This window comes from Larimichthys crocea, chromosome I (genome assembly GCF_000972845.2).
Source record: "Larimichthys crocea isolate SSNF chromosome I, L_crocea_2.0, whole genome shotgun sequence".
Taxonomy (NCBI): domain Eukaryota; kingdom Metazoa; phylum Chordata; class Actinopteri; family Sciaenidae; genus Larimichthys; species Larimichthys crocea.
In genome coordinates, this window is record NC_040011.1 from 3,008,437 (window position 1) to 3,023,193 (window position 14,757).

At 41.8% G+C, this 14,757-nt stretch overlaps 2 protein-coding genes across 2 annotated transcripts; both read left to right on the top strand.

The window, feature by feature from the left end:
* Positions 1-1,318: 1,318 nt before the first annotated feature.
* LOC104936761 (steroidogenic factor 1) lies at positions 1,319-6,291 on the top strand. Its single transcript, XM_010752848.2, has 6 exons — positions 1,319-1,450; positions 1,571-1,712; positions 2,539-3,158; positions 5,053-5,172; positions 5,643-5,790; positions 5,928-6,291. The coding sequence occupies exons 1-6, from the start codon at positions 1,349-1,351 to the stop codon at positions 6,215-6,217; spliced, it is 1,422 nt and encodes a 473-aa protein (XP_010751150.1). The 5' UTR covers positions 1,319-1,348; the 3' UTR covers positions 6,218-6,291.
* Positions 6,292-9,674: 3,383 nt separating this feature from the next.
* psmb7 (proteasome 20S subunit beta 7) lies at positions 9,675-13,844 on the top strand. Its single transcript, XM_010752845.3, has 8 exons — positions 9,675-9,823; positions 10,965-11,058; positions 11,604-11,701; positions 11,880-12,020; positions 12,112-12,227; positions 12,656-12,714; positions 12,803-12,954; positions 13,630-13,844. Exons 1-8 carry the CDS (start codon positions 9,762-9,764, stop codon positions 13,739-13,741), a joined length of 834 nt encoding a protein of 277 aa, XP_010751147.1. The 5' UTR covers positions 9,675-9,761; the 3' UTR covers positions 13,742-13,844.
* The last annotated feature ends 913 nt before the right edge of the window (positions 13,845-14,757 follow it).

A 14,757-nucleotide genomic window follows, 5' to 3' on the forward strand; every position in this document is an offset into this window, starting at 1 on the left:
TCTTTCCTCCTGACCTCACCATTAACCTTTGACTTCAGCAATTTCTCCACAACAATGACCCCACTGAGCTCAAACCAGGTGGGATGACATGTTGCTGCAGAATGTTGTTGGTTAAATGTGTCTTTGAATAAATCACCACCAGTGTCACCAGCAAAGCACTCCCACACTATCACACCTCCTCCTCCCCGATGCTTCAAATGTCTCCATGCTGGTCTAATGTCCATTCTTTGTGTTTCTTAGTCCAAACAGTTCTCTTCTTCTTCTTCTTCTTCTTCTTCTTCTTCTTCTTCTTCTTTTTCTTCTTCTTCTTCTTCTTCTTGTCTTAGACTGCACTTGAAGACATATTCAAAGTTACAGACTGACTGATATTCATGTTTTAAAGTAATGATGGACTGTTGTTCCTTTTTACTTAGCCTGGGCACTGCCGTGGTGCCCTTGAGCAAGGTACCAAAACTGCCCCAGGGGTCGCTATGTGTGGCTTAATAAAGGATCTATTGAAGTTGTTGACTAGAATAGTAGTTTACTGCAACACAAGTGATGGTCTCAAACACATTAAGAAGACAAGAAATGACACTAATTAACTTTTGATGAGGCAAAAATATTAATTGGAAATCATTCCAGGTGATGACTTCATGAAGCTGACTGAGAATGAAGAGAGTGCAGAGCTGTCATCAAAGAAAAGAATCTAAAATATAAAACAGATTTGACTTTCTTTACATGTTTTATGTTTACCACATAATGCCATATGTGTTATGTCATGGTTCTGATGTTATCAGTGTTACTCTACAATGTAGAAAAAGTAAAATTAAAGAAAAAATAATAATTAGAAAATATTTGAACACTTAACATTTTCCTAGCATGACAAAATACCAAGTGAACTCAATACTTTCTGTTCGACATTGACACTGACATGACACTTTAAAATTCATTTATAAACACCACTGCACATCACTCAGCTTCATTATCTTTATTGACTCTGTGGACATGCTCATTGGCTGGAGCTTTGGACGGGTCAGTAGCAGGTTCAGGACCACGGAGAGAGTCCCTCCTCCACAGGATGATGATGATCATGATGATGATGCTGTGATCACTGCATCTGATCACTTCATTCCACTTCAGTCTGCAGATCAACACCCAGCATTCAAACCAACTGTGATTACAGGCCACTACACACTCTACAGCGACAGCAGGAGAGTACAAGTGGGACGCTCAGTGAAGCTGTGGGTATGATGTGATTCTATTTGTCATTTCATTGTCCTGATAGATGCTCGATATTTATTTACCCTTTGACCCAGATCGTTTTCTAATGCCCTGAACAGTTGTACCTTTTTCAGGTCCGTTTTCCAGAATGGAGTGCAGAGTTGATGCGGGTTTGGAGGAGCTGTGTCCAGTTTGTGGAGATAAAGTCTCTGGGTACCACTACGGTCTGCTCACCTGTGAGAGTTGTAAGGTACAGCTTGTGTTTAGTGTTATTGTTGTCTGCTGGGTACAAAAGTTTGCTTTTTCCCCTGTACTGTTAAACATATTCAGAAGAACTCTTTTCTGCCTCCCTCTTCTCCACCACTCGCAGGGTTTTTTCAAAAGAACGGTTCAAAACAACAAGAAGTACACCTGTGCAGAAAAGCAGGACTGCAGAATCGATAAAACTCAGAGGAAGCGCTGTCCCTTCTGCAGGTTTCAGAAGTGTCTTCATGTCGGGATGCGACTGGAAGGTGAGGAGCACTGAACGTGCAGGGACTGTTGATGTGAGGGGGAAAACTTTTAAACTGTAACATACTTTACGGCATGGTTTATTTATTTGAATGTCTACATGGCAGGAATAGATTTTTACAACCGACACATATGAGAGGAAACAGTATTTCTTGTTTTCAGTGTCTCGGGTTAGATTCCGACCCAAGTGATTCGAATCAGTATTTAAGGAGTTACGCTGCGGTTACTCGTGCGTAAAAGCGCACAGCGACTCTCTTAGTCGTAGCTAATAACCTCCAAAAACCACGGAACATGAAACTTAAAACAGGCTCACACTTCAGAGAATCTAATTCATTTTATTTAAAGGACTGTCTTCCTCAGTCTCTTTTAGAAGTCCTTCTAGCACTACCATCCTCTCAGAGGAGGGGGTGTACTATTCTGATTCTATTCTAATCATTTTAAAAGTTAAAATATAAATAAATATAGATATTTTAAATTTAATAAAGTTATATTTTGATCACCTGAACACAACATGTATCCATGTTTGTGAACACTGTACAAATTTATAAACCTGCATTTTAAATGCTTGTAAAAAATATTCCATGTTGATTTGTGTGTGTGTGTGTGTGTGTGTGTGTGTGTGTATGTACAGAAATTATCCCATAATCTCTGCATCCTGTTTCTCACTGGTTGACCTGTTGGCAAGGATTATTCAGAGTTACAGGAAGAAACAGAGAAAACTCTGCTGTACATTCTACTTCCTGTTTTTGATATCTCTGTGAATAATGAGAGTGATCTGTGAAAATCTGCTTTAATGGCTGCTCAAAACAAATCATCTTTTCTCACCAGCTGTCCGTGCAGATCGGATGCGAGGTGGCAGAAACAAGTTTGGCCCCATGTACAAGCGTGATCGTGCCCTCAAGCAGCAGAGAAAGGCTTTGATACAAGCTGGTGGATTCAGGGCAGAGAGCAGTCCTCATCTGGTCTCCTCAACCCACCAGAGAGAATTAAGCTTTCCTGGTGGCCTCCATCTAGTTCCCATCCTTCACAGCAACGATTGTATCAGCTACCAGCCTACATCACTGTGTTCATTCCTGCCCTCCAACTCACCTGTTGCCACCCAGTACCAGCGCACCCCCTTCTCAAACTGGACCATCAAGTCAGAGCACACCAACAACTGTATGAGCTCACGTGGTTCTGCTGCAGGAACCAGCTCAAACAAGATGTATTCAAGACCTTTCTTTCCACATGGCCCCAGAATGCCTCAGCTCGTGATGGAGTTCCTGCGCTGTGAGCCAGACGAGTTACAGCTGCAGGATAAGATTGCTGTTCACCTCCTGCAGGAGCAGACAGGCTGGGCGGAACAAGGAAACCCCAGCACGTTGAGCCTGATGTGCCTCATGGCTGACCAGACACTCTTCTCCATCGTGGAGTGGGCTCGCACATCCATCTTCTTCAAAAGACTTAAGGTAAGATCCTTCCTGTTCACCCTGGTTTTGTAAACTACAAGTCACACTGTGACACTAGTTATGCCATTGACCTTAACGTGAAGTTAAATGAGGAGGTATCATGTAGATATCCCCTTATTTCAACTTTAAAAACTCCTGAACTTTGAATGTTCCTGATGCACTGCGTTCAACATAAGCATCAGGAATAAAAAGAAACAGAACAGCCAACAAAAGTTCAGTTCAAAACTGCACTCCAATAGAAAACAATGTGTAGCACTTGTGCCACATTCAGTTAGAATACAGTGCACCAAATGTGCTGATATGGAAACATTTGTGAAGCTGATTTCTTTTCTTTTTTTCCTCACTCTCTTTGTTGGCACATTCCTGTTTCTTGGCACCATTTAACCACAACAATTATCACCACCTGCAGAACGATGGAATGGCCTGTAATTGTTGGCAGGACTGTGTATTGCGTCATCTTCTTGCTTGTGCATGTGCATCTTCGTGCAGTTGTGCTATAGTTGCTTAAAAACTCCACAGGGTACGTTTAAAGCACAACCACCAACTGTCTTGAGAGAGACAGAGAGGACAGGACTTTAGTTTGCTAGTTTAGTGACCTGAAAATCTGTGAGCTTCTCTGTGCACCTTTTGAATGTACGGCGAAATTATTTTAGCTGCTCTGTGATTGGATCATCTAGAGATACTGTAAACATTGTTCTCCATATGAATTAAAGGAATAGTTCAATATCTGTCTGTTAAATACAAATGCCTTTTGTACCTTTTCATTTTCAATTTCTATAATGCCAAATCACCAAAGTTATCTCATGACTCTTTTCAGAGCAAGTCTAGACTGTACTCTTTATATTATTATCTGGAGAGACCCAACAATTCCACCATGAGCAAGCACATGGTGACGGTGGCGAAGAAAAAAGAGGCAGAAACCTCGAGTAGAACCCAGCTCATGTTGGATGAAAATCTGCCACAACATGTTGAGTTTAGAGAGAGAGAGAAACAGACATCCACAACAGCAATAATAATAATTACTACATCTATAGTTATGATTGACAGTGGCTGCAGTACATGTCATCGGGAGCACAGCAGCAGGCAAACCACACCACCAACCACAATCCCCATAAAAACTCAAATTAGTGACATGCATTAATGGAACATGACATAGCAAAATAGACCTGAAGCAGGGGGAAGCAGCTATCTAAAGATTATAAACTGCCCCAAACACTCATATCACACTTCTGAAGTCCACTAATTAACACACTGCGTGTTGCTTGTTTAATAAACATAAAAATAGAAGCAACATTTTTCTGACCAGAACTTTTTCTGGTTATACAACAATCTGCAACATAAAACAACCCTCATATCATTGTGACCACAGACGTACTCTTGAGTTTCAGATGTGAGTGTGGAAGTGTGGTAGACGTACACCTGCCCACACAAACACACACACACACACACACACACACACACACACACACACACACACACACACCCATACACATCAGAACAAGCACTCTCATGTTTGCATTGTGCTTCCAAGCTGAACAATGCTGACAGTAATGAGCACATGCTGACAGGATGGATCACATAAAAGTGACTGAAACACTGTCCCAGCAGTTATTACACTCTGCTGACAGAAATAACAGGATTGAGCTGTGACGATCAAAAAATGAATAAATGAATGCTTATTTCAGATAACAGAGCACACATGGTTTATATAGTTTATATATGATGATGTTTTATATGATAGGAAGTGGCCGTCAGCCAGCTGTGCACGTTTACCTGCCCATTTGAGCAATGTCAATGTGAGCATGTCAGCATACTCACCATGACAGCTGTCTAAGTTTGAGCGAGCTTAAAGGTGAAAGGGTCTTGAATGGTTTAACTATCTTTGTGCACCAAGGTGAGTGACCAGATGAAGTTACTGCACAGCTGCTGGAGTGATCTGCTGCTCCTGGATGCCGTCTCCAGACAGGTCCTCTATGGCAGAGAGGGCAGACTGCTCCTGGTCACTGGGCAGGAGGTGAGTCATCTCAGATTTGTTCATGCAGCACTGATGTTTTAGCAGATCTTTTACAAACCAAACACAGAAAATAAGTGGTTATAAAGGATGGTGACCAAGTGGAGTACGCATTCATCATCTGCATAGCTACTTTATATTCTCATATTGTCCTTCGATTTATCCTGGTATGATATGATAGCATCCATGTTGTTTGGAGTACAAGTGATCTGATTTCCATCACATGTAAATCCATAACCATGTCCATACGATGTTTCAGTAGTGCAGCCAATCTTATATTAAAGGGGTAAAAGTTATTTCTTATTAGTGTTTATCTTGTTATCAGTTATCAGTCCAAAATGTCTCTGAAGGTTAAACATTTAATCCCAATATTTGTTCATCTTTCTACAAGACCAGAAGAATTAGGATACTTCCAACACGCTGCTAATATTTTAAAATCATTCTAATGTCAGTACTTGTTTTCTTTGGTTCAGATGGAGCTGTCAGAAGTAGCCTCTCATGCTGGTCCTATCTTAGCCAGCTTAGTCCAGAGAGGACAGGAGCTGGTTGAGAAGCTTCACATCCTGAAAGTGGATCGCCAAGAGTTTGCGTGCATCAAGTTCCTCATCCTCTTTAATCCGGGTTAGTGAGACCTGATACTTTTTTATTCATAAAGCTTCATAAAACAGATTTGATGGATTCCTTGTGAATTTATCCAAGAAACCTTAAAATTCTAATAATGCGGACATCTGTGCAATGATGCTTCTCCCTCTCACCAGAAGTTAAACATCTTGAAGAGCATCAGTTTGTGGAGAGCGTGCAGGAGCAGGTTGAAGGAGCCCTGCTGGAGTACACACTGTGCACCTCTTCTCACCTTCTTGGACGCTTTGCTCATCTGCTGTTGTGTTTGTCTGAGTTACGCTCTCTCAGCACCCTCGCTGAAGACTACCTGCACTGCAAACACCTGAACGGTGAGGTGCCCTGCAACAACCTGCTCATGGAGATGCTCCACGCCAAGTGCAGCTTGGCAGAAGACTTGAGGAAGCATGAAACTGTGATGAATGTCTGATACAGTGAGGTTATCCCTGATATGCTGTGTGCTGTAAGACTCATTTTTAGCCATGTGAGTTCTAGCTACTGAAACTGGTAAAATTTTATTTAAAGGTCTGGTGAGTAGAATTTAGTGACACCTAGTGGCCCTGTCCAGAGACAATGTTTGCACAAAGGTTCATTCTAGACATTCTTGTTGTAAGCTGAGTATACACCAATGAAAATAGAGTTATGGGTGTTATATTCCATTTCTGCTGTATTCTCTAAATCCAGCCCCCTAAATCACTAAACACTGGACCTGGAAAGGAGAAATCTGACATATTTGGCAAATATTTGTTTGTTTGCTGTTAAACCTGACATCACATGATATCAATCTAATGTCTGTGCATCTGATTCAGAGACAGGAAGCTGCTCTGTAACAGTGTACAATGGTTCCCACATATTAGACTAAATCAGTCATTTGTTGTGCTTCTTGTGCTGCAGTGGGTCGTGTTTTTGAGCAGCAGCAAAGCTGGACATCTCAAACTTTTGTGTACAGATGGCCTGAGTTCATATGAAACATGCAGAACAGGTTAAAACAATCTGTAAAAGAACTGGGATGATCATAGTGAAAATTAGTGCAGTGTGTCCATTTATCTCTGTGGACCTGGGTCATTGCACAGTGACTCATATTATCACCAGGTGGCATCAATGTAAATAATATTCAGATCCTCCACAAAGAGGCTTTAAACACCTGTACACCTGTCCATTCTCCATCCTACCCTGTTCAATAAATGCATTTTAAAACTTGTGTTGATCTTTGTGTTAATATTTAATTTGTGTATTGTTTATAAGCTCAAGACAACATGGCATGCTTCATGGCCAATACGAGTCTGTTATGCATTACAGGCCTCAAGACCCAGTCAGACAGTCATATGATGTCAGACAACAGTTGAGGCAGGCTGAGGGGAAGACATTCCAAATGCCATGATAGTGATCATCATATTTACAGTGCCATATCATTTTCATCATCATCATTTAACAAACTAATTCCAGGATTTTCACAACAGCCATTATTATTACCACAATCTGAAGATGTCCTTATGATAAAGAAGATAAATAATATCAGAATTATCAAATCAAATCAATTTTATTTGTATAGCCCAAATTCACAAAGTACATTTGCCTCAGAGGGCTTTACCATCTGTACAGGGAGTGACACCCTCTGTCCTTAGACCCTCGGTTCAAGTGAGGAAAAACTTGCCCACAAAAAACCTTTAACAGGGAAAAAAGGTGGAAGAAACCTCAGGAAGAGCCACAGAGGAGGGATCCCTCTCCCAGGACGGACAGACGTGCAATGGATGTCACGTGTACAGGACAAATCAACACAAACATATTGTAACATATCATATCAATTTTTTTAAATTTTTTTTTTTTATGTGGAATGGTCAATGGTGATCATAAATTTGAAGATAATTCCACTAACTAGTTAACAGTTAACACTGTTGCTTTACAATAGTAACTGTCAGGGCTCGGTATTACCAGGTTTGGAGTCAAAAGCATGACTCGAAGAGCAGACAGGTGAAAGATGAGAGTTCAGTTTGAATCATGCTGTAAAGGACAGGAGGACACCGTGTGTTAGTCTTCATAATTAGAATTATTACCAATACAACCTGACCATTACCCATAAAATTCTCCCTGCTGATGTCAGTGTGGACAGTGGTACAGTCTTTAAGAGGCAGAAACATGATGGACCAGCTGAGTTAGAGAGGGAGAGAGACAAAGAGCAGCAACAATAATAATTATACAATATTATTAATGTTAACTACAACTAGAATATACTGTATAGCTCTATAATATATAACAGTTGGTTAGTGACACATTCTGCAGACACAGAGCAACATGATGGCTACCTGAACAATAAGTCTGACATTCACTCTCATTTGACTCGAGCTGCTAAATGCTCCATGTTCACCAGTTAGTTACTAACTTTACAGTTTTGTACAGTGAAAGTAACGAACGTTTCTCACTGGAAACCAGATTAAAGAGCTAATGAACTGAATCAAAGCAACAAAGTTACAAGCTGGAAAAATAAACAGAGGTATTTATCTGTGTGTTCGTCATGAGTAGTCATGCGATCCATTATTAATATAAAAATATTGATTAAAATTGCTTTAAAAAGCTTTAAGGTTATTAGATTTAGATCTGTGACATGCAGTTTGCAGTGTCCTCTGCTTTTTACAACCTTAATTGTAATATAATGTTTTTATATAGCGTGCTTTCTATGGCAGCACAGTACATCATTACTTTACATGTCTAATGTATCATTTGTCAAAAAGCTTGGACTGAGCTGCTGGTCGGGCCAGCAGGGATGAAGAAGTTAATGATGCTGAGGTCAATAGGTGCCACAAGAACACAAAGTTTAGTTTTTGGAAACAAGCTCTGGTTCTTTGCAAACATTCATAACACACCGTGTCACAATACACCTGCTGTGATCTGTGAAGCTTGTGTGCTAGATAATGTTTCGGAACATGAAGGCAGTGGACGTAGGTTAAAGTTAGAGCATGTTAAACCTTTGTTATCGGTCACTGAGATCCCACCGATTACACCTTCAACCACCTGTTTTGCCCACCCGGCTTTAATAAAAGGCTTAATCAACATAATGCACTCATTTTGCTGTGTGGAGGCGCCCTATCTGATCTTATCCACCTCACTGAAGCCCATTTCCTACTCGACCTTGACATCCAGCTGGCATCAAGTTGGCATCCGTCCTGTTCGAGGACAAAACATGGCGGCATGATTAAATACACAATACATACACATAACATTATCAGGCCAGGAGCAGAGTCTGATTTTCACTTACAAAAAATAAAACAGTTAAGGAATACTGCCATGAATTATGGGAAGTCTTATGTTAAAAGTACCACAGTCTTTTTACAACATGCAGACTGGATTTAGGATGGCCACGCTTCATTGCATTTGCAGAGGCCTCTATCCCCATCAGTTTGTGTAAACCTCCCACTGCTCAAACTATAATCTTATTCCTGTTCACATAGTGTTCTGTGAACTGATGCATGACATGTCCAATTTTCACGAGTGTATGGAGTAGTAAGAAATACTTCACTCAAAATGCATATCTATTTAGTGATGTCTTATATGTCACTGTTACACACAGGGTGTATATCCTTTGCTAGATGGAGCCCTTGAATGAAGCATAAATGAAGAGTATACACACTTCTCCAGGCACCACTGAGTAGACGTCATAATGTGGAGCTGTAATAATACATCGCAGCCAGCAGGGGGCGCTCACATTTAAAGCCCACTACTGGGCTTTTGAGTTTACGTACCGCTTAGAGGACACTATTAAAATAACAAACGTAACTTCAGTAACTAATATCTCAGGATAACAGTATCTAAAGGGATTGACTCAGGACCGTTTCGGGGTCTAATTTGATGTAATTGTACAAAACAAACGGGCCCTTTGCTCAGCTATGGGACCCTAAAGTACAGGGTGTCCGCAAACGCAGCATTTCTAACGAGCCGCTTCCTTCACTTCCCGGAAACACAAAGCTTCATCCACCAAGATGGCGACGCTGACAGTGAGCCGGGCTCCGTTCGCGGGTTTCAGTTTCGAAAACTGTAAAAGGTGAGCGCTTCTGAGCGGACGGAGAGCGGGGCAGAGAGAGCACGGAGCGGAGGAGAACACGGCGGTGCCTCTGCTTTGTACACAGGTGTACAAGTGACGAGTTTGACGCGGTTTGTCTCATGATGCTAGCTCATGTTCACTTGGCTTCCATACAATGACTCAGGCGTTTCCACGCCGAATCACTGCTGGCGTTAAGCTTCACTTATCTCCTGACCTGCGTTTAAAAACACATGTATTGTTTTATTGTGTACGTTAGTATATTGTTAAATATCTATTTTGTAATGAAAACAGTGCGGAACGTTTTTTCTCTCGATGTTGAGCCGCTGTGAGTGTGACACTCAGAGGCAGCTGAGCTCATTCATCCACACTGCACACAGGAACACATGATGTCTGACTGTACTGTTCTGATCACTGCAGGTCCAGTTAAATGTCTGAACAGTATAGATATGACTGTAATCAGATATTATACCTCGGCTCTAACCCACTGTACCTTTTATAAACAAATGCTAAATGAACTTAAAATATAGATTTAAGAAAGTTTAAAACGTTCAAAAATCTTTAGGGCATAAAGTTTCTGTTTCTACATTTTAATCTGTAACACCAATTTCTTTTTTTAATTTGGTTAGTATGAATTTGTCGTTATGTGTGTATATATTTATGTCATAACCTTTATTTTTTAGCTGTCTGTATATATTATATTATACTTTTATCTATTTAACTGTTTTACCATTTTGCATTTGAATGGGTTTTAGTTTAGTTTGTTTTTTAAGCTGCCTTTTAATCCCATCCTTGTCGCCTAATATGTCATGGAGAAAACTCCCCAAACAACACACAGGCAGCTGCTTGTGTGTGTGTGTGTGCGTGCGTGCGCGCGCGCTCGATTTCTCCCTAATCCGGTCAAGGCCGACCTGAAAACAGACTATTGCAGCTCTTTGTGTTACATGTTTGTATGAAATAAAGTCTGATTGATTGAAGGACGTCATGTCAAAGACGTCTATATGTTTGAAACATTGATGATCTGTTTTTATTTTTGCACTGTCATGGTCTGACTGCACTGATTGGATTTTGAATTGCAGCATCAGGTTGATTAGGGTTTGTACTGTCATATTTATGTATGAAGTGCTTTCTTATTTATTTTCAGAAACGCAGTGTTGGAAGCTGAGGCCAACAAAGTGGGATGCAGCCTGCCTGCTGCTCGCAAAACAGGAACTACCATCTGTGGCGTGGTGTTCAAGGTGAGTGACAAGACCAGCGAGCTGTTCCAGCATACAGAAGTTACAGCGTGTGAGCTGCAACAATCAGCCGGCAGCTGATACAATACTTTTTTTAAATCATTTCAGTCTGATCTCAGCTTCTCATGTGAATGTTGTCTTTGTTCCTCTGTGACAGCAATGTCTTTGAGTTGTGACACACATGTTTCATCATTTTCTTACAGTATTTCTAATAAACAACTTGTCAATGGATCAATAAAATGATGACTGTGGAATTGGGAAATTGATAATTAACTTTCATCTCCTAATAAGTCAAACTGTGGCAAGTCACATGACTGCAGCTCGTAGAGCATGTCATCCAGTTATCAGAGGCTCACTGGTTCGATTCCTAACTTTTGGACTGACCATGAACAGCATGAAATGGATCAAATATGAAACAGAGAGACACTTTTGATGTGATGTGATTCACACATGCTGTAGCTGCAGACCAGACCACACCCTAACAGACATGTCACACATGTGAAAGCAGCAGTGAGGACTGACAGTGATGCTTTGTGTTCCCTGTGAAGGATGGTGTCGTCCTCGGAGCTGACACCAGAGCCACTGAGGGCATGGTCGTGGCAGACAAGAACTGCTCCAAGATCCACTACATCTCCCCCAACATTTAGTAAGTAATCCACTGCAGACCTGAGACCAGCTGACCTGTTTGCTCGGGACACATTACTCTCATGTCACTTGCAAACAAAGATGAAGACATGTGTCCCAGTCTCATCCTTTTCAACCTTCATGTGAAGGAACAGAGTGGAGCTGATGTCTAACCGATGTGTCATTGTGTTGTCGTCCAGCTGTTGCGGAGCAGGAACAGCTGCAGACACAGAGATGACCACTCAGATCATCTCCTCCAACCTGGAGCTGCATGCCCTCTCCACAGGCAGGGTGCCACGTGTGGCCACCGCCAACCGCATGCTCAAACAAATGCTCTTCAGGTACGTTCATCACACCGGGCCAAACACACACAACACAGAGGTATGAAACAGGAAATGTGTGATGTGAATGTGTTGCTGTGTGTGTTTGTAGGTATCAGGGCTACATCGGGGCTGCTCTGGTCCTGGGTGGAATGGACTGTAACGGTCCTCACCTCTACAGCATCTACCCTCACGGCTCCACTGACAAGCTGCCCTACGTCACCATGGGTCAGTCTCCAACACGTTCCTCTTCTTTCAGTTCCAGCTCCATGTCTTCATGGAGGATCATCAGCACACACTGACCTTCAAGCTGTTCTTTTCATTCAGAAAAAAACACAAACTTCACATTTATGATCAGTTGTGTGAAGAGTGATGGGTCTAAATCAGTTGTTGGCGACCTCTCGTGGGGTTCACTGGGGCCACAAGGACTTCTTGACTTTCTCTAAGTGGTGTAAGAGAAGTTTTTAAAAACATGCAGTTGGCTGATGACTCAGCATTTCATTCATCTCAGTGAAGAAAACTAAATGTAACTGGGGGAGTTGATCTGTACACATCTCGCCTCTCACCCTCATGAGGGACAAACAAGTGTAGAACAGTAGAAGTCGGATCTGGTCCAGTCTTCAGATCCACTGAAGCATCTCCTGTCTCTTCTACAGGCTCTGGGTCTCTGGCTGCCATGGCTGTGTTTGAGGACCGCTACAAGCCTGACATGGGGGTGAGCACAGCACCAAACACACAGTCCTGTGTGGAGGCTGACACTGAAAACAACCTGCTGAGCATCAATGTTGTTTGTGTGTTCGCAGGAGGAGGACGCCAAGCGGCTGGTGAGAGACGCCATTGCTGCAGGTATCTTTAATGACCTGGGCTCCGGCAGCAACATCGACCTGTGCGTTATCACCAAGGGCAAGGTGGACTACATCCGGCCCCATGATGAGGCTAACAAGAAGGGGGTTAGGTGAGAACTGCACCAGTGATCCTTGAAAAAGTTGAACTTCATCCTGGATATGTTTTGATTCCTGACACATTGAAGAACATTGGAGTTTAAGGACCAAAGTCAGTTTCTTTTGTCAGGTTTAGTCAGGCTCAGACTCTCCTTGACATGTTGGAATCATACATTCAGTGAACACACAGCACGAGCCAGTGATGTAGAATGAACAAACATCTAAACATGTTGGCAAAGGCTTTTCTGATGTGACGTTATGACTCCAAGATGAGCGCTGGCAGCTGTTGACAGCTGTACAGGATGGAGTGCTGTTGTGTCTCAGATCGTTACAGAGCATGTTGGCCTTGTCATGATCTTGAATCATGAACTTACGTATCATAACCATGAAGAACTTTAGTTGACTTGTCTTCTTGCTTGTTCTCCTTGAAGAGTAACTGAGCATGAAGCCATGCAGCTGTGAGTACAGATGCAGAGTGATGTGGTAGAGTGCAGACATAACAGCTGCCGCTGCCACTAACACCTGTTTTAAAAAATCTGTAGCTAAAGTGCATGTGTGTGTGTTTGATGTGCTGAAGTCTCAGGTGTGTGAGCCACATTAAACAAGCAAAGACTTGCTTAATGTTGAAACTGTTCAGCCCGAGATTTGATTGAAACTTCTTTTTCCACGTGTCTTATCTCCTCACATAGAACTGGTGATTACAAGTACAAAAGAGGAACCACCGGTGTGCTGACGAAGGTGGTGACCCCGCTGGCCCTGGAGGTTGTGGAGGAAACCGTACAGACTATGGATACTTCCTAAAATACTTGTACTGTGTGTTTCTTGATGTAACCATCTACCCTCAGAAGTTCTAACAACAATAGCATGTTTTTTCCATGATTTACAATAAAAGTGTTCGAGTTGGCTCGTGTTTTGTTCATGACATCTTAAAGATGAGAGAATCTGACATGAAAAACCTTCATATTAACAGAGTGAGGACTGTAGACTTTACATTGGATCTTTTGGAGCACAGGGCTGCACAATGAAACGCCCATCACGCTACACAAGAAAAACTTTTATGCTACAGAGGGTACAAAGAGTTGCTAACTTATTTAGTTCCTTCATGATTTACTAACATTACTTCCATAATAACTACCTCTGTATTATTATCTTTGTACACTTCCATAAACTAAGTCTCAGTCTGAAGAAAGAAGCTGCTCTGCACTCTGGTGGTTCAGCAGCAGATACTTCTGTATGGCTTGTCAGACAGCAGCAGGGTGAACAGCCTGTGGCTGGGAGTGTTTGTCTTTAATATCCTCTGGGCTCTGTGCTGCTCTGTGTAGTGTTGTTTGGGTGGTGTACAAACCATGTCAGTCAGCAGTGTTTCAAGTCAGGATTCTTTCTATCAGCCCTCTGTACATGTTGATAAGAACTTGGGACAGAAAGTTTCTTTAAGCTGTACAGAGCTTGAGTGATGTCCATGAGGGCTTCTCTGTGATTCTGATTCCCAGACATCTAAAACTTCATCTTCTCCACCTCAGCTGATGTAGAGAGAGATGTCTGGGCACTTAATGGTTAATATGAACAGGGGGACTGATTACTGTTTGAGTGTTCAGGCTCTTGATTATTGTTTTAAGACAAATGTGAACCTGTTGACAACAGAAAAAAGGGATCTGTCATCAACATCTCATCAAATTGAAAAAAATATCCAAAAATCAGTTTTTACTTTGTCTCCCATGTCACACTCATCCTCCAGGAGGTGTAGCTCGTCTACAGGATAGTTGTTAAAGAAATACCCCATGTCAATATTAAGAAGCTGTTTGCTGAAGGATGAAATA

What these genes read in the sequence shown, in the direction of transcription:
- psmb7 (XM_010752845.3), top strand. Translation starts at nt 9,762, where the DNA reads ATGGCGACGCTGACAGTGAGCCGGGCTCCGTTCGCGGGTTTCAGTTTC. An exon ending in CTCAAACAAATGCTCTTCAG is followed by an intron (nt 12,021 to 12,111) that starts GTACGTTCATCA and finishes GTGTGTTTGTAG; the next exon opens with GTATCAGGGCTACATCGGGG. An exon ending in GCTGCCCTACGTCACCATGG is followed by an intron (nt 12,228 to 12,655) that starts GTCAGTCTCCAA and finishes TCTCTTCTACAG; the next exon opens with GCTCTGGGTCTCTGGCTGCC.
- LOC104936761 (XM_010752848.2), top strand. Translation starts at nt 1,349, where the DNA reads ATGGAGTGCAGAGTTGATGCGGGTTTGGAGGAGCTGTGTCCAGTTTGT. An exon ending in TCTTCTTCAAAAGACTTAAG is followed by an intron (nt 3,159 to 5,052) that starts GTAAGATCCTTC and finishes TTGTGCACCAAG; the next exon opens with GTGAGTGACCAGATGAAGTT. An exon ending in TCCTGGTCACTGGGCAGGAG is followed by an intron (nt 5,173 to 5,642) that starts GTGAGTCATCTC and finishes TCTTTGGTTCAG; the next exon opens with ATGGAGCTGTCAGAAGTAGC.